The sequence below is a fragment of the Numenius arquata genome, chromosome 10 (genome assembly GCF_964106895.1).
Source record: "Numenius arquata chromosome 10, bNumArq3.hap1.1, whole genome shotgun sequence".
Lineage (NCBI taxonomy): Eukaryota > Metazoa > Chordata > Aves > Charadriiformes > Scolopacidae > Numenius > Numenius arquata.
This window is the reverse complement of record NC_133585.1, coordinates 46389979-46408425: the sequence shown is the minus strand read 5'-3', so window position 1 is coordinate 46408425 and position 18447 is coordinate 46389979. Positions and strand designations below refer to the sequence as shown.

The 18447-nt window shown below is 40.7% G+C and overlaps 1 protein-coding gene across 2 annotated transcripts in view; it reads left to right on the top strand.

Moving 5' to 3' along the window:
* Window positions 1-12426, top strand: part of CLOCK (clock circadian regulator) — a 62120-nt gene extending 49694 nt beyond the window's left edge. The window contains exons 12-23 of one of the 2 annotated variants that reach the window (XM_074155168.1): window positions 293-440; window positions 663-738; window positions 1670-1811; window positions 2210-2310; window positions 3237-3326; window positions 3971-4129; window positions 4237-4288; window positions 4509-4522; window positions 5932-6138; window positions 7390-7598; window positions 7906-8182; window positions 10307-12426. In XM_074155168.1, coding sequence (XP_074011269.1) covers window positions 293-440; window positions 663-738; window positions 1670-1811; window positions 2210-2310; window positions 3237-3326; window positions 3971-4129; window positions 4237-4288; window positions 4509-4522; window positions 5932-6138; window positions 7390-7598; window positions 7906-8182; window positions 10307-10489 — 1658 coding nt within the window. In that variant the 3' untranslated portion in view covers window positions 10490-12426. The remainder of the gene's footprint in view (window positions 1-292; window positions 441-662; window positions 739-1669; window positions 1812-2209; window positions 2311-3236; window positions 3327-3970; window positions 4130-4236; window positions 4289-4508; window positions 4523-5931; window positions 6139-7389; window positions 7599-7905; window positions 8183-10306) is intronic. The other variant, XM_074155170.1, reaches the window with a different exon arrangement.
* Window positions 12427-18447: the final 6021 nt, after the last annotated feature.

Here is an 18447-nt window from a genome sequence, read left to right as displayed (position 1 = left end):
TTATAAAGCTATATTGAAATTTTTTGCACGTAAATTTTTCACAATATGTAAAAAAAAAAACCAAAACAAAAAAATCCCCAGAGAAATGGAAGTTAGGATTCTGCAGTTCTCAGAAAAATGCAGTGTAAATTGTTTTTAGAAAAGCTACAGTTTTAAACCTGTTCTTAGTCATTGTCATAATACTGGATTTGGACATGGCTTTGTGCCGTATGAACTAGGAAATAATGTTTATTATGTAATTGCAATATTTACAGACCAGAAAGACAGTAAACTTTATTCTTCACTTTTATAGTAATGCAGTATGGGAAAGGGAAGTCATGTTACTACAGATTCCTTACAAAGGGACAGCAGTGGATTTGGCTGCAAACACATTACTATATCACGTATCACCAGTGGAATTCCAGGCCAGAGTTTATTGTCTGTACGCACACTGTTGTAAGGTAAGTTATGCTTTAAAAATCTGTATTAGAGAAATTCTATCGGCACGGGAGCTGTACTGCTGGTATTTTTGGAGGTAGAGAAATCATAGCAGTTTAAAGAATCATTGGGAAACTTCCTGGGGCGCTTTGTAAGTAAGGTACCTCCGAGGAGTTTATTTTTTTAGAGGTATGTTTTCTAAATCATCTAAGAATATATTAGTCATGTTTGTTTTGTTCTTCTAGTTATGCAGAAGTTAGAGCAGAAAGACGACGAGAACTTGGTATTGAGGAGTCTCTGCCAGAGATAACAGCAGATAAAGTGAGTGTCTTACATGATTTTATTTTACTACTTCTTTCTTTCATACCGAAAAGAATACATAAGCAAATACACAGCAGCAAGAAATGTTTTTTCCTGTTACAGATAAAGTTGTTATTTTGATGTCTAAATAATATGACTATTTAAAATGAAAGAATCGAAGTCTAGGAAGGGTGTTTGTTTCACTGTATTCTTCCCTGAACACTCTTTTCATGAGTTTACGTGCATTTAGTTATAACATGGCAACAAACATAAGTCCTTATTAAGATCTGATTCTTGCAGAGTTTTATTCATAAATAAATGTTCTTCCTTACTGGAAGCACCCGTAATCTGAAAAACCAAGGTCAACACGCAAAGATGGCTTAAAGGTATTCACAGGAGGAAAGCAGGGGCTGTTCCGTTGTGTGACTCTGTCCTGCTTCTTTGAAGTATACAAAATTAATTTTGAATTACTGTCCTTGGAAGCTCAGTGAATCTTAGATAAGCCAGCTTGTGCAGATGCTCTGCCGTGTTTTCCCCTGGCAGTTCAGAAATGTTTTCCCGTGGCAGTTCAGGAAGTTTCATTTGACAGTGCTCCTTCTCCTGGAATTAACTCATCCTTCCTCAAAAGAGGAAGCAGTTCAGTCGTTACACAAGTGTTCAGAGTGAAATGAGTTGCTAGAGAAGCAGGTCAACTCAGCAGTCAGTTTGTGGCCTGTGTCTGCATGCATTTGGGTTTCTAGGCTTATACGGCTTTGGTTTGGTTTATTTTCCAAGGATAAAAGCTGCAAATGGAAACTCAGCTTAGAGATGTCAACCCGGCCACTGCTTCTGCTTAGCCACCTGTGGAAGGGGGGTGATTAGAGACAGCACGGTTTCAGATATTTGATAACAGAAATGTACATTGTGTGCTGAATCAGATAAAATAATTGTTCTTTGTGTGTGTCTTCTTCAGAGTCAGGACTCTGGGTCTGACAATCACATCAACACAGTGAGTCTCAAAGAAGCACTGGAAAGGTTTGATACCAGCCCCACACCTTCTGCTTCCTCCAGGAGTTCAAGAAAATCTTCACATACTGCAGTATCGGATCATTCATGTAAGCACCAACTGTTGAAAATATAATTGCCTTCCAGATGAAGGCTTTTTCTACTTTACTTACTTTAATTAAATGCATAACTAGTGGTTTAGCATCATTTTATGAAAAACGTGCAAATGAAAATGTCCTTTTTGAGGGTTCAGAGATCTGGTAACCACTCAGATTTTCAGAGTTTGTATAGTGACTTCTGCTTCTAAAAGTACAATATCTGCCTGTTTCAGTCCATCAGATTGCATTATTGTTGGATAGTCTGGGTCAAAAAAAAAAAACAAAAAAAGAGTCCAAGCCTTCAGCCTTTTCTTTTTTTATTCGTTAAAAGGTACCTGTGGTTTGATTTTTGCATTGCAGAATTGAGATTACTGCTAACATGTCTCTGTTGTAACTCTGTACCTTGTCAGCAACACCAACTAAAATGACGGTGGACACCAGCACTCCTCCGAGGCAAAGCTTATCCGGTCATGAAAAGACTGCGCAAAGAAGATCATCTCTGAGTAGTCAGGTAACTCTTCAGAGAAAAATTTTGTATTTAATCAGGGTAATTCACCTTTAAAAGGTATAGTTAAATCCATACAACCTTTGTTTTATTTCTTCTGAAAAACACATAATTTAAACTGTAACATTTCACTTGGAATACGTGACTATCAGAATTGTATCATCAATGTGCAACTTGAGTATACTGCATTTTCAGGGAATACAATAATTAAGCATATAAGTATGTATTTTTTGGCATTAGGGTTTGCAGGATTGTGTATGAATCTCTGCTTTCACTGATACATAACTTCTTTGTACGATTCTGCATTTTTAACATGTTTATGTATGTAACTACTTATATACATATATATATATAAAATTACCAATGCAATGCAGTGTGTCCCTTTAGAGAATTCATGTAGATTTATGACTCTAAGAATATTAGTGAATAATTTCATATAGTTTCTGAAATCTTGATGAGAAAATGTCATGCTTCGTGTACTTGGTACTCATGTTCCAGTTGAACTAATACATTCACTGCAAAAATAAAATGCTTATTAAAATATGCATTTTTTAAAAATTACTAGTTTAAGAATAAATCAAAGGAGTAACTTCCAAAGTTGTTGAATTTTTTTTCCTTACTACAAATAAGACTTTTAAAACAGTTGTAATTGTAATTTCTTTTTTTCCTGTTTTATGCCTATTGCTTTTATATATTTCTAAGCAGTGGGAAAATTTCTTTTATATATATATATATATAATGTATATAATCAATTGCTCTTGTGTTCTTAATTCTCTAATATTTAAGGTTAGATATTTCAGGAAACATTTACTTGATTGTATCATATGTTCATATGATGCTATTTTGGAACTGACAATTTATGTAAAGAAATATTTCATGTCAAGTATGAAGTTCATTCTCTTCCAGTTATGGAACAATTTTTTAAATCCTAGTCTTTAAGCTCCCAGTCTCTCGGACAACCAGTAACACAGCCAGCGATGTCTCAGCCTGCAACTCTACAGCTCCAGTCTGGCATGTCCCAGGTATGGATTAAGTTGGTTTATTGTTTATATTTTTTAAACAGTCTTGTTCTGAATAGGTTAATTTCTCTTTCAGAACTTGACTTCTTTGATGCCAAAGTCACCTTTAACATTATTCTCTTGAAATGAGCAAATTCCTCTATTTGACACTTTTCCTTTATTTTTTTTTCTTTCCATTATTTGTGTGGGTGTAGTTTTCAGCCTTGGCCGTTATAAACATAGATACAAACACAAATTAAGATAGAGTTTGTGAGTGAGGGTATTCCCAAGTTATTTGCATATGTTTTAGCTCTGGGTGAGTTTTTTTGGTATACTGGTACAATTCTAATTTTCAACTCTGCAGCACCACGTAAATCAGTAAGGCATTTTATAGAGTCTTGATGATTTGGACACCAGTCAGTTTCTTTTGCTGTGGAGTTTGGGGTTTTTTTTAAGTTCAGCAACTGATGCATCAATTAAATGTGACATCAATGAAAATGTGAGTTCTGTGACATTTTCATACTAATGAATTTGTCCACAGATTATGTTTATTAGCAGTTTAAAAAGCAGTGCTTGATTTCCTTGCTACTGTGGAGGAGGAGATTTACTGCTTGTAAACAAAATGTCATTATTTTTGCTCAGCTTTTAATTTATTCATTACACTGCAGCCTGTGTTTCAGTTTTCAGCTCAATTAGGAGCTATGCAGCATCTAAAGGACCAGCTAGAGCAGAGAACACGCATGATAGAGGCAAATATTCATCGACAGCAGGAAGAGTTGCGTAAGATTCAAGAGCAGCTGCAAATTGTCCACGGTCAAGGGCTCCAGGTGAGTTAGTGTTAACTCTTACAGGTTTGATCTGTAGAGAATTCAGGCACCTAAAATGAGACTTGGGCACTTAATTCCACAAGTTGATCCTCCCTACCCCATGACAGCTGCCAGCTGGACCTGATGTGCCTAAAATCATGGAATGGTTCAGGTTGGAAGGCACCTTAAAGATCATTGAGTTCCAACCCCCTTTCTAATGGGCAGGGACACCTCCCACTAGAGCAGGTTGTTCAAAGCCCCATCCAGCCTGGCCTTGAACACCTCCAGGAGTGGGGCATCCACAGCTTCTCCGGGGAACCTGTTCCATTGTTTCACCACCCTCAACGTAAAGATGTTCTTCCTAGTAAAGAATTTCTTTCTAAATCCATAGCATCTGAAGCTACCGTTCCTGAGGTACCTGACGTTTTGCTTCTGAATGTATCTGGAAGTCCCACACTGTATCTTTTCAGTGCTGAGCAGCTCCAGCCAAGCTTATGCCTAAACCCAAATGTAAAAGGATGCAGTGGTTGTTACTTCTTGCAAAGTTTTGCAACCATTAGAATAGTAACCCGAAATGTGCAAGATAAGCATTTACTCCCTCTTTTAGCTCAAAGGTGTCAAGTTCGTACCTTTTGTTTCTTAAACTGTCCTGTCAGGCTGTGGACCTCCCACACACCCTCCTGGTGAAGTGATTCGACTTCGCATGGCGTACTGAAGTAGTTACTGAGCCAGACAAGAAGTCTAGAGGATGCATTACTCAGTCTAGCAGCTGACGACTAGATCTCTTTATTTTAACCAGTATATTTTTTTCCAATTTTACCATTCTCTTTTCAGCAGCTATCTCTGGAAGAAAAGAATGACCCTATTTTTTTTTTTTTTCTAGTAAAAAAAAAAATACAAACAAGAAAAAAACCCACCCGAAACTAAAATAAACCTTAAGAAAATAATCTAAATATTTTCAGTGTGGATTCTGAATAAAGAATGGAAAAAATTACTTCCTGGAAACATTGAGTATGTTGCTTAAATTCTGTTGAAGAGTAGGAGTTTCTGTCATGCACCATTTTCAGTGTTTCATCGTTCCTAGCTTAAGCCTGCCAGCAGGAGACTGCCTTACAAATGCCTCAAGAGGAGGGATTCCCAGCTCTCTTTCCGTGCACTGTGGAGAGACCTTATTCCAAGGGAAAATATCTGGGAAATAATTGAGAAAATACCCAAACCAGGACAGTGCTGTACATTCTACCTTATTGCCCCGTCTCCTTATAGTTTTGGGACTGTCTCTTTGTAAAGACTCAAATATTTTTGTCCTGAATTCAGTTTATTCCAACAGTGTTGGAAAGTTCACTATAATCATTATGATTTCTTGATTGCCAAGGAAAATTACGTTCTTGGTGCTATACCTGGATCTATTGATTCTGAGATTTCCTTCATTTGAATTAGTTTCATTTCTGGAGATCTTAGGGAAGAGAAATAGAAATGTGATTGCAAATTCGTTTTGTCTTTAGACAGTTGTAGTCTACATTGCAAGTTAATCTCTAATTAGTACTTTTTGTTTAAGGACAAATATTAAACCTTCATATTTAGGCCTTTATAAATTAGGATTCTGATTAGTATCTTATCAGTTAGAGTCTCTGAATACTGACCCTTTATGGGAGTTGGACATTTTGCTCTTGCTAGTTGCAGAGCTTTTTCAACACTTCTAAGTAACCAAGATGAAACTTTATTTTATATTGATTTAAAATAATTAAGTTTAGTTTCTCTAAAGCATGTTGAAAAACTAACAGATTTTTCTTAAAAGCTAACTTGTGGATTTTTTTTTTAAAAAGATGTTCCTGCAGCAGTCAACTTCTGGACTCAACTTTGGTTCTGTGCAGCTTGCTTCTGGAAATTCTTCAAGCGTTCAGCAGCTCACGCCAATAAACATGCAAGCTCCAGTTGTTCAGACTAATCAGACTCAAAGCGGGATGAACACAGGCCATATAACTACTCCACACATGATACAGCAGCAGCCTTTGCAGAGTACTGCGACGCAGGTAAAATTCTCATTATTGATACTGCTGGATAGAATATAAGCTCAAAACCATCGCTGAAACGCAGCAGTAGCTTCCCTGACATCCCCCTCCCAAATTTTTTTTTTGACCAATGTCCTTTGAGTCATATTAATTTCTTGATCTTCCAGATTTTACAATTGAAATGCGTTGGTGTTCTTGATAATGCATTTTCAGATCTTGTTTTTATTTTAGGACTTAGGCATGTAAATAATTAATAACAAGTAGCTTTTTGGAAAGACCACAATCAAGCAAACTTTTAGCTTGCCTTTTTTTGAATGTCTATGAATTTCCAGTTGACAGAACGCACAACATGAGGATTGCGCTGGGTGAGCTTGAAACCCCGTGTCCAGACAGCAAGTAACTAGAGAAGTGTAGGAACAGGTCGAGCATATATTGGTGCTTCTGCAGTTGACTTTTTGACTCCTCAGCAGTTTCAGTTAGATGCCGTAGGTGTATGACAGCTGTAATGTAATAGCCTTTTTCTTCTAGGTGTTTGTTCAGTTTCTTTCGATTCCATGTGAACTTCTAAAATCCACAATATCTCATAGTGTGTTCTACAGCTTTTCTATCTGTGAAATATAATTATGTTTGTTTTTTTCAACCTGCCACCCAGCTCATATACCAGGAATTCACTTTTCATCTTCTCAGTCATGCATGATTTCAAAGTTCTCTGTTACGTGTGTCTCCACAGAAGCCTGTTCTCCAAGCTGAACATTTCTACTGACTTTGACCATTTTGGGTATGGAGGCTGTTTATACCTCCGACTCTGTGGTCACCCTCCTTTGTATCTTTATCTAAATCCCATACTTCCTTTTTGAGATTTATGAAGAGGCAGACAGTGGTGCTCAGTGTTAGCATCTCAGCAGTAAGCTAGTTCCAAACTCTCAAGTAAGAAATTGATTGACGTGATGTGCACGTTTTGTTCTGTCACAGAGATGCTTAAGAAGTGAAAAATAGGATCTTGAACAAACAGGGTGTAAGTAGCTGAGAAATTCAGGAAAAAAAAAAAATAGCTGAACAGGAGAAGAAGTTAATCTAAGATTTTCAAATGTCTGAGGGCCTGTCCCACCTCCAAATCCTCAGTCAGTAGAAATACCCGTGTACTTAAATTTAAGAATTCATTTGTAATAGAAAAGCGTTGGCAGTTGTGACTAACGGGCAGTGACAATGAGGACAGCTGTAGTACCTGGCTATGTTCAAACTACTATCTTATAAAATATTTTTGCTTTTCAGCATAATCAGCAAAATGTAATTAGTGGACACAATCAACAGTCTTCTCTTGCCAGCCAGTCCCAGAACACAGTCTCGGCACCTTTGTATAACACTATGGTGATTTCTCAGCCAACGACGGGAAACGTGGTCCAGGTTCCTTCGAGCTTACCACAGAACAACAACCAGAATGCTGCTGCAGTCACCACTTTTACACAGGAAAGACAAATCAGGTAAATCTTCAAGACCAATATTCGGATGAGTTGCTGTAACGACATGCTTACATAGCTGCATCATACACAAAAGGAACTAAAGTAGCATTAAAAAAAAATCACGTGATTTATTTTAACTATATATAGATACAACTGTTAAACTAAACTTTGCCCGAAATAACATGTTCACAGGCTTATCAAAGCCACTGTTGTTATAACAAAGTATAAACTTGACAAGTCTGCGTTTCTCAAGTGCACGTGAGGCTTTTTTTTTTTCCCTAAAGGGACTCCAAATGTGTTGTTGGTTTTTTTTTTTTTCCATTAACAGATTTTCTCAAGGTCAGCAACTTGTCACAAAACTGGTCACGGCCCCAGTGGCGTGTGGAGCGGTCATGGTCCCAAGTACGATGTTTATGGGACAGGTGGTGACGGCTTACCCCACTTTTGCTGCCCAACAGCAGCAGCCGCAGACTTTATCCATAACACAGCAGCAGCAGCAGCAGCAGCAGCAGCCGGGTCAGCAAGACCAGCCGCAGCCGCAGCTCACCACCGTTCAGCAGCCAGCCCAGCCGCAGCTCACCCAGCACCCCCAGCAGTTCCTACAGGTAAAGCAGCATTCTCTACAGATTTTGCATGTTCTGAAGCCATTCTGTAAAATCTTACTACTTTAAGGAGAGGTGGTCTTTCCTGCAATTTCACTCTATGCTTTCTCCTGTTTTATATCTTCTTCCCTTTGAATCACTGCTATTGATTGTCCATGGGATGAAGAAATGGATGTTTCCCTTTAAAACAGCTTGCTTTTTCTTTGCTTTCATGTATTAAGGCAAGAAGGTATGAGAGAGAATCTCAAACAGAAAGCAACTTGCAGCCCAGAGCAAGACATGTCCCCGTAACGTGGGGCACGAACATCTGCCTGGGCTACAGGGGAGGCTGAGCAGCAAGTAACCTTGTAAGCAAAGAGAAGAACCTTGTTTTAGTGGAAAAGAGGAGAGATTGGGTAAAAAAAGAAGGAAGGCAAAACCCAAGGAGTTTATTTTAGAGGTAGAAAATATCGAAAAGAAAAGGAACAGAAGGTAGAAAGAATTGATGGGGAATTCTGTTGCCATTTGTTGAGCCCAGTTTATCGCTGGCCCGTAGCTCACCAGCAGGTGATGTTGGTGGGGGAGATGTAGTGGTAGCGAGAGCACTAGAGAGGAAGTGTCTCCAAGAAGGCCTGGGTTAGAAAAATGTTAATTTAGCCTCTGACGTTGCTTTCTCCAAAGAAAGATAAAGTCCAGGTAACTATCACAATGTAGGTTGTGCACATACTTAACATTCTTTAACTGCTTTGGGTTTGTCAGCTCTATTTTTTTTTTTTACTCTCTAAGAGTATACATAAGAAAAAAATCCTTATTTTGCAAGTATTTCTTGCTACGTCTGGTCTCCCATTTGCCCTACATTTGGGACCCTGTGCATAGGTGGAATATATATAAATGCAGTAAGTAGCTGGAGGTTTAACCTACATTTATATCCAGAAGGAAGGGTTATGGTTCTGTTTAGGGCTGAGGAAAATTTTCTTTTGCTGGGTCATCGATGAAACTATTGACTCGTTTGAAAAAAAGTCTTTCATGGGAACATAGCGATTTCAGTCGCGCATCGGGCAAAGGCTTTTCAGCTGCAAGTTGACTCTCAAAAAGAGCTGAAGGGTACCCAGTGATTTGAATTTCAGCACTCAGTTATGTAGCGGGAGGCTCTTGAACTGAATCAAACCAGAGCACAGATCTGAATGTCTTCTCTGACAAGTCTGTGATAGATATATTAAAAATATATATATAATATAAAAACAATACTGTAAGAGCCATACTGTTCAGCAGGTTGGTGAACAGTAGGTTGGTGGTGTCTGTAACTCTCATTCTAAATTATAAAGTTTGTACAATTTTGACTTCATTCTGGTGAAAACCAGAACTGTGAAAGATGAAGATCTCCAAAGGTCTGTTCCTGGCCTAGAGTTTCTTTCCAGCAAAAGTTTAGTATTTTTAATCCAAACTGTTAAAAGTGCTAGAATTTGAAGTGAAGCAAATGTTCTTTAAAAAGGGAGAAAAGTGCTTTTCCTGCCTCTGCTCCCTGGGGCCTCTCACAGCCTGGCTCTGTAGGTGCAGCAGTCAATGCTGTTTATTTTCTGCTGAGGAACGTCTTTCAGGATGGAGACATCCAAGTGCTTTTATGTCCGGCCTTCGTTGCTTTCCTTCAGTAACCATCAGCTTTTGGTTCCAAGATTAGTATTAAAAAAACCTACTGTTTCTGATAGTAATTAATCCCCTTCAAAGGGGACGTTTGGGTCTGCAAATGCGGCGGTTTCCATGGTCATTTTGGCAGGGGTGGGGTGGGGGGATAAACGTGACCTGGGCCAAGCCACGGACCGTGTTTTCATTTGACTGCGGTGACAGCCGCCTGCGCTGCTTCTGATAGATTCCTTGAGCCCTGGTATGCTCTTGTGGGTTGAGATGGAGACAAATTGCCACGTGTTCCTCCCCATCGTCACAGGAAATCACGAAGACCAGTTACAGCTCTTTTATTAATTGGTCAGACGCTCATATGTACTAATCTTTTCATCGTTTGCTCAGCTCAAATGACCGAATCAGAAGTTTTATTTTGATTGAACCCTTGTGAAAAGCTAAAAACCAGCGAGGCCCGTGTTTCCTGGCGCAGCAGCAACAAAAAAATAATCTTTTCCTATTTGCCCGTTCTAGACGTCCAGGTTACTTCACGGAAATCAGTCAGCTCAGCTCATCCTCTCTGCTGCTTTCCCGCTACAACAAAGCACTTTCACCCAGTCCCACCACCAGCAGCATCAGTCTCAGCAGCAGCAGCAGCAACTGTCGCGACACAGAACTGACAAGATGACTGATCCTTCCAAAGTTCAGCCACAATAACGGGGGGGCTCTGCCTCCTTTGTCGGTTTTTTGTTTTGGTTTGGTTTTTTTTTTTCCTTTGAAGCAAAATACCAGGAGGGGGGCTCGCTCCACAAAAACAAGTTGCACTGAGGCTGCGGAGGCAGCAGCACGAAGGCTTTCCAACACCGCCCTGTTGAGATCGACTCCTGACTTCTGGAATCTCTTTTAAGAAAAGCCACGAGACGGTGACGGGGACGCGGCCAACTTTTGATAGTTTGCCCCGGTTTCTGTGTTCTAAAGGGTATTCGCTGCCATGTGTTAATTTGTCCAGGTGAAATCTCAAAATGTGACTGAAATGAGAGGGATGCTGAAAATAGTGGTATTTTTATCAATCCTGTACATTTTTAAAGTATTAAAATGGACACGGAGCAATTGTTTGAATTAGCAGGAGAAAAAAAAAATGCCAGGAATCTAGTCCAAAAACCATCTAATTTTTTTCAGATGATTATGGGACAGTAAATATTTTGAAAATGTTGTGTGAAATCCAGTTCTCTGTTGTACAGATGCTGTAAAATATTGTGTATATGTCTGCATAAAAGGAGAAGAGAGCAAAATATTTTATATGATGCATGAAAATGTAATCTGTTATTTGTAGGTTTGAATCTGTTTCCCTAAATTCTCACGCCATACTCAGACTAATGTTTTCCTCTGTTTCTACCCTTTTGTTTACAACATGATGCATCGTTATTTTCACCCTTTAATGTGGGCACAAGTCTCTTGTTTGTGCTTTGTCCGTGATGTCAGGGTTTGTCCGGTGAGGTGCAGTGTGTTGGTCAGTTGACTTCTCGAAGTTAAAATTATTGATGAAGCTGTGTTTGGTTTTTTGTTTGTTTGTTAGTTTGTTTTGTTTGTTTTTTTTGAACTGGTGATCATCGCATCAGGGTTCAGGACATTCGGATTCATGAATATCATCCGTCATTTCATAATTAACTCATCGTTTTATTTGAAAAAAAAAATAGGAATTTGCACTGCTTTCTTGCGGATGGGTTGGAATTTTATTCCCCAAAGCTATCTTTTGATATAGTTCATAGTTGGAGATATTTATGTAAAAGGTTTAAAAAAAAAAAAAAGACAGTAATTTTCAAGAATGTTTCAGTTATAGGAGTAATTTGCACAAAAATATATTTACATTTAATAACCTTTTGGGCACTTTTTAACCACTTTCTCTGTGGTGAGAATTGTAACTTGTTAAAATATGTTGGAATCTTTTTATTCTCCTTCAAAAATAAGTCAGAACTAATTCAGGGTCATTTTAACAACAACAACAAAACCCATAGTGCCTTGATTTTAATTCAGGTGATAACGTCGAACATCTTGAATTACGACGTCTGGAATCTGTGACCATTTTCAATTTTGAAGTCTTAGTTACATCGTCAGCCAAACTTGTGTATCTATTTCATAGCTATTTCTGTGCTGTGTTTTGATTTATATTTTTTTTTAATGACGGTCTGAGTTGAGAAGAGGAGCGTTTTTGGAGCGGAGCTCCCCCTCAAACACTAGCCAGGAGCAGAGAGGAGTCTCTAAAATCTCAGACCTCAAAGGTAATGCTCTTAAAAAGATAAAAATCTCTATGTATCGATTGCTCCTTTTGCAGCGGGAGGAACATTAAGCTGAATTTTTTTTTTTTTTGTCGTTTTATTATTATTTTTAATCATTTTCATAGCGTTTAAAGCGTGTGTTGGGGGAGATCATGACTGCATTTAACACTACCAGGCTATTGATTTTTAAGAGATACCGCTGAACTAAGACTTCAGAAGGCAACTTCACTTTATAAAGAAAATAAAAAGTTCCAACAGATACGATGTGCTATTTTAAGTAAACGTTCAGTAGGTTTTTATGGTACTAGTTTGTGGAAACCAGAACTTCGGAGGAAAATGAATAAATGCTGATAGATCTGATAATTAAAAACAAACGGGAAAAAAAAAAAAAAGAAAAAACCCAACAAAACAAAAGAGTAGAAGCAGTTAAAATTAGCGCTAGGGAGAGAAAGCTGGATTAATCTTGAATAGGGAGGAGGAGTTGGATGAATGTAACCAAATGGCGATGGACTATTTTGTACCACGAAGCCGTTTGATTGTATTATTGTCTGGAGGAACCAAACCCGCAGGAAGGCGACACCGGTTTAGCTGAGCGTTGGATGGCAGTCGGAGGGGGGGGGTTGTGCGCGTTTTGAGGCCTCAGGACATGTCCCGGTGTTAGTGGGGCACCGTGTTGTCCCCAAAGTGACACGGCAGGAGTTGGGCACCAAAAAAAAAAAAAAAAAAGAAAAAACGCAGCGGCGAAGGAGGAAGGAGAGCGTGAGAAACGCAGTACCAAAGAGAATCGCATGGTTTTCTGCTCCGAGAAGCCTCTTGCAACCCGGAGCACGGAGCGGATGCCGATGCCAAACACAGCAAGGAGCACGTCCCCTTCTTTAAAGGGATTTCTGGCGCTCTCTGGGCTGGAATAATTGTCCGAAACCCGTTTCTGTAAAGTTCTGTGTAAAGAAATCCTGCCTCGCTCTGCTGTCCCTACCGTGCCGTTCCACCCCTTTCCCAGTTAAGCTGCGTTGACTAGAGGTCTGTGCGAGCAGTACTTTTGCTTAATGGAAGATAGATTTAGATAAAAAATTGTTTTAACCAATTACAATAATACCATAGCACTAATAAAGAAAACGGGGAGAGCTTTAATAGTGCCGTTAGAACTCTTGAATAGTGGTAAAATAGGTTTATTAAGCTATTATACTGAGAATTACAGAAAATAGCGATACCAGCCAGACAGTTAACGATGCAGCTTTTTATATAAAGCTTCGTTTAAACTTCTCTTCCCTTTCCCCCCCCTTTCCCAGGCGCTCTGGTGTGCTGCTATGGGTCTGTCCGTAAGGAGGCTAAACGAGGTGAGAGAGAAATTAGGTGATGCTGAAAGAGCTTTGATCAAGAAGCTCTCTGTAACCTCAGAGAGAGAGAGGTCATTCGACCACAGAGCTACCAGCGAGCAGAGAAAGGGTAGAAGACGGGGAAACTCAAAAGAAACTGGAAAAATAGAGCAGCACGTGTTTGAGAAATTCCTGCCGGGAATCAGGCGAGCGAGTGCGTAGAACTTGCTCCAGGTTCCGTGCAGGGACGATGCAGATGCTTTGTTTCGCGGCTGATGACTAAAAAGTGTATTTTTAAAGGCTCTGAGGCTTCCCCCGTTGCTGAACCGGTTGGTGAACTCTCCTTGATCTTTAGTGGGAAGAGGAGCAGGCTCTTGCCTCTTCCTTAATCAGCCCTTTGCTTCTGCCCGGGCTGGATTACTGCAGTCATAGACTTACTGGCAACCTCCTAATAACTCGCACGGTAACGAACGCGGTGATGCTGCAGGTTCTGGAGCGTTGGCGTCACAGAAGGGCTCTGACAGAAGGGCCAGGGGGCTGTGAAGGAGAGGGTTGTATTTATGAAGAAATGGGCTGGTGGTACCCGGTGGAGCGAAAAAGAGGGTTTAGCCGCCTGGAGTTTCAGAGACAGACATTGTTTGCCTGCAGCGGGTGAGGATTTGAAGAAAAGCTTCTAGGATAACTTCAGAGAAAAAAAAGAATATAGCTATTTTTATATTATATTTAATATATATTATATTTGTATATAAATATGAAAGGATTCTAGTAGGAGCTCTCCATATGCCTTCCATTTCATCTAGAGGGTTTACCTTCTGCACTACGGTTCCCGTGTGTCGCCACCTTCTGTGGGCATCCCGCCTGCTGCCAAACACCAAAATTAGCAACCCAGTATCCTTACAAGAGAGAGGTTTCCTTTCAGCTTTACGTGACAATGAATAAAATGAAGCTATGTTATCAGGCAGGTTTTTTTTTTTTCACAGCAAAAGAAATTCTCGTAAGACTCAAATAGCACTTTCTCTTTTATTTTTTTTTTTTATTTTTTTTTGAGTAATAACAAGCACTTTAATGAAAAGACTATTTGAAAACCGGTTTGTTTCTTTAGTCAGTGAAACTGTTAAAAAAAAAAAAAAAAGAAAAAAAAGTTGGGGGGTGTGTGGGAGAGGGCATCGAGGAATAACTTAACACGCATGAAAGTGGCGAGAGAGACATTTCTGGAAAATGGTTCTTGAAGGCGGTGATCCTTCGAGGCGCAAAGTGCAAGATTAAAAAGGCTTCTAAAACCGGGTTGGCTTCGTGTTTTATCCGGCCAGGGGAAGGGCTTGGTGAGGACGGATTCCTTGGATGGAGGGAAGGAAGGAAGGAAGGAGGGAAGGAGGCTTTTTAAGTTGCACGGTTGCCTATGAGAGAGAATCATCTGGAGGCTCATTTTGCCTGCTCGGGAATTCTAAGTGTCCCTTAGGATTATGAATTTGGGTGGAAACGTTGGGGAGGTGTAAAGACGTGGCCTTTTTCAAATGTTGGAGTCGATTCGAGAACCGTTTCTATTTTCAGAGATTTAAGGCAGGTGTCGTTCTGAGTGTTCTTAAATGTCCTGGCGTCAGGAGATGCCACAGGTGTCGGAGTCATAGGTTTCTCTATTTGAAATCATTATTAAAATCAGCTGTAGAGTCAGAGGAATGGCAAATGGTTATTTTGATTAAAAGGGAAAAGAGACTAGTTTTAATAATTAACCTTTTATTTTTTTACTTATCCCTGGTGGAAAAAGTTGAAGAGAGTTAAGTGGATTTGGATTTAAAAAAAAAAAAAAAAAAAAAAAAAAAAAAAGAAGAGGTATTTAAACAAATCGTAGCGGATGAGACAACTGTGAGAGAACATTTGAAAATGGTCTTGGTTGTCCATGAGACTGGATGGGTCGCTTTTTCACTGTCATGATTTTTAACACTACATTCCTCGTCTGGGTTTTTTTTTTTTTCGTCGTTGTTGTCGTTTTTGTTTTAAAGAGGTGAATTTTTGGTTTTTTTTTTTTTAAGCTCTGCTACGCTTCATGCCGCGTCATCTGCATGAATTTTGCCAGCACGACGTGCTATATTCAAAGAAATTGTACCTAAATAAAATTTAAAGGGGGGGGGGGGGGTGGGGGGGTGTTAAACATAAAACACTGTGTCTGAACAAAATCCTGTATGGCCTAACACAGAGACCCCCAGCCGAGACTGAGAGATGCTGCATTAATAGACAATCAGTGGGTAATTATTTATGAAACGCTTCTGGGAATGGTCTTAAAAGATTTTTGTCACTGCTTTGAAAGCAGTTGGTCGGTTGTCTTTTTTTGTTTGTTTGTTTTTTTAACGAGAAAGGTAAAAAAATGTATTTATTTTCAAATAGATCAGGTCGAATTTTGAGTTTTTCAGCAGTGTTGATTTCACAGTGTCTTGGGTTTCAGTTTGGTTTTTTTTTTTCCTTTTTTTTTTTTTTTTTTTTTAACTGGCATTAGATTTGTAAACGCAAAAGGTTTAAAACAGACAAAACCCCGGTGCCGCTCATATTGACGTCAGGAAATGTAGATACAGTTCCCTGGTGTTCATGTGACCATTACTAACTGTCAATTTTTTTAACTGAATAAATGTAACTCATTTAAAATTTTGCTTTTTGTAGCTTCTAAGGTTCTAGAAGTTGTTTGGTTTGGGGTTTGGTTTTTTTTTTTTTTTTCTCCCCCGAGTTGCTTGATGTCAGTTTTATCCAAGTTTCACGGTGAAGCGCTCTCTTACCCTTCCCACCACTGTAACCGAGGCACTTTCTCTCTGCCCCCCAACCCCTCCCCCAGAACCGACCTGTGAGAAGTCGCTCGATGTCGATTTTACCTCCTCTCCCCCCTCACCCCCCCCCCCAGACGAACGACTTGTGAGATTTCAGTAAAAACGCATACTGTATTTTTATTTTTCTCTTGTCTTCTCTCTGTATCTCTTCCTAAATGGATGCCCCGCTCCGAGGGCTCAGAGACCTTCCCTTCGGGTATTTACACGCCTGCCTTGGGATTCCCTCACGCAGCGCTTGTATCCAACGAGTGGAAACTACTTCTGTCTCTCCCCCCCCGGGTTTATCAAGCACAGCAGGGGCTAAACACCCTCCTTTAATTCTTTCCACCCCCCCCTTTTTGATCTGGGACGCTGGCTGTGCCCCTGGGAAAGGAGGCAGAGACTTGTTCAGAGCAGGCAGGTCTCGCTCTGAAGAGCTGCAGGTGGGGGGTCCAATCCTTTCTCCCTCATCCCAGTGTGAATGCATGTTAATAATTTGAAATTAATTACTTGTTCAAAGAAAGGTGGGAGGGGAGGAAATCCATTAATTGAATCTGCCTGGAGACAATTATAAATACGCTGAGCTATTTTGACAGCCCTGCAGATTCCTTTCTGTAACACCACGCTGGATGCCCACCTGAAGATACCGAGCTTTTTCCTTGGGGAATTAAATCGGACTCGGGCGAGCTTTATACTACTTCCCGATGCCATAAACCCCCCGCGCCCCTGGGGCTCACACCAAAATCAGCTCTAGAAGCCCTACAGTTGTAGTCAAACGCTGCCAACCCCCACCGGCCGTAAGGCCCATTATCAGTTTTCTTAAAATTGAACTTTGGAAACATCGATATATTTTTCCACGAGCTTATCCAGAAGAAGAGCTGTGATTACGGCCGCTGCCACACCTGAAGCGGTGCTGCTCCACGGCAGCCAGAAACAAAACCCCTGCTGCGTAGGAGAACGCCGCTGTTAAGCGCCTGTAAAGATTAGCGATCCAAAGGTCAGCGGCGCTTCCGAGCTCCGGGCATTAGCAAGATCAATTCCAGCTGCTGGAGGGTAACATAGACTAAGGACAAAAACGTCCCCGGTCTTGGTGGCATTCTTTGTAGCAGGCGGTCTCTGTCACTTGTCACACCCCTTCGGTACCTGGATTTTCACTTGGGAAGTAAATTTAAATCCAGAAGAAATACACAACTGTAGCGGGTGCCACAGACAGAGAGAAAATGTTCGGGGTTAAACGAAGCCGTCCCAACGCCGGCCACAGCCCGGAGCTGTAACTCACTGGGGGGTGCCCCCCGACTTCTGGGGCCATACGAGGTCGGCTACAGAAAAGAAGTGCCACGTCAGTTCAGCACGTGCCGTTCCATCGGTATCTCCGCGTCTCTGGAAATGAAGGATAACTCGGGTTACGATGGGATGAAGCTGCCTGATGCTCTTGACTCAACAGCTGAGATTTATTTATTTTTAATTATACCAAATCCGGGACTGACGTGTGGGGGACTCAAGCGCCAGCCCCTTTCGTGCTGTAAAATCTGGCCCTTGCCAGGCTCCGTACGTGGCTAACGGACCTCAAACCAGCAAGCCCAAGCACCTTGTCCCTACCTGGCTGCTTTGCCCCGGGAGCTGCCTGTGAACCGGGTTCAACAGGTTCCCTTTGAAAAACTTTGTCCCGGGAGGACGGAAAAGCACACGTTGGCCTTAATCGCTGCCAGTTGCATTTTGCCACGTACGGCGCAACGCCATGGGCTTTACCTAAGGCTTGGGAACGGGCACCTTCTGAAGGAACAAGCACAAGTTTTTCTTATTTTAAACATCTCAGCTGATGCGAGATGTGTTTTTTTTCATCCTGGTAGAACTCATCCATCATCATCATCTCCTTTGTGTCTCTGCTGCCAGGAAATGCGTCCCTGCAGGAAGCGTTGCCCTTTCAAACCCACCTCCTCAATTAAGACCCGCTTCTTTAAGGAGCAGGGGCAAAGGAAAGGCTTTAACAAAATGTGGAAGCTTTTGAGGCAAATTCACCCTAAAAGGTAAGCCACTTTTCATAGAACCATAGAATGGTTTGGGTTGGAAAGGACCTTAAAGATCATTGAGTTCCAACCCCCTGCCATGGGCAGGGACACCTCCCAGTAGACCAGGTTGCTCAAAGCCCCATCCAGCCTGGCCTTGAACACCTCCAGGAATGGGGCATCCACAGGTTCTCTGGGCAACCTGTTCCAGTGTCTCACCACCCTCACAGGAAAGAATTTCTTCTTCCTGTTACCTCATCTAAATCTCCCCTCTTTCAGTTTAAA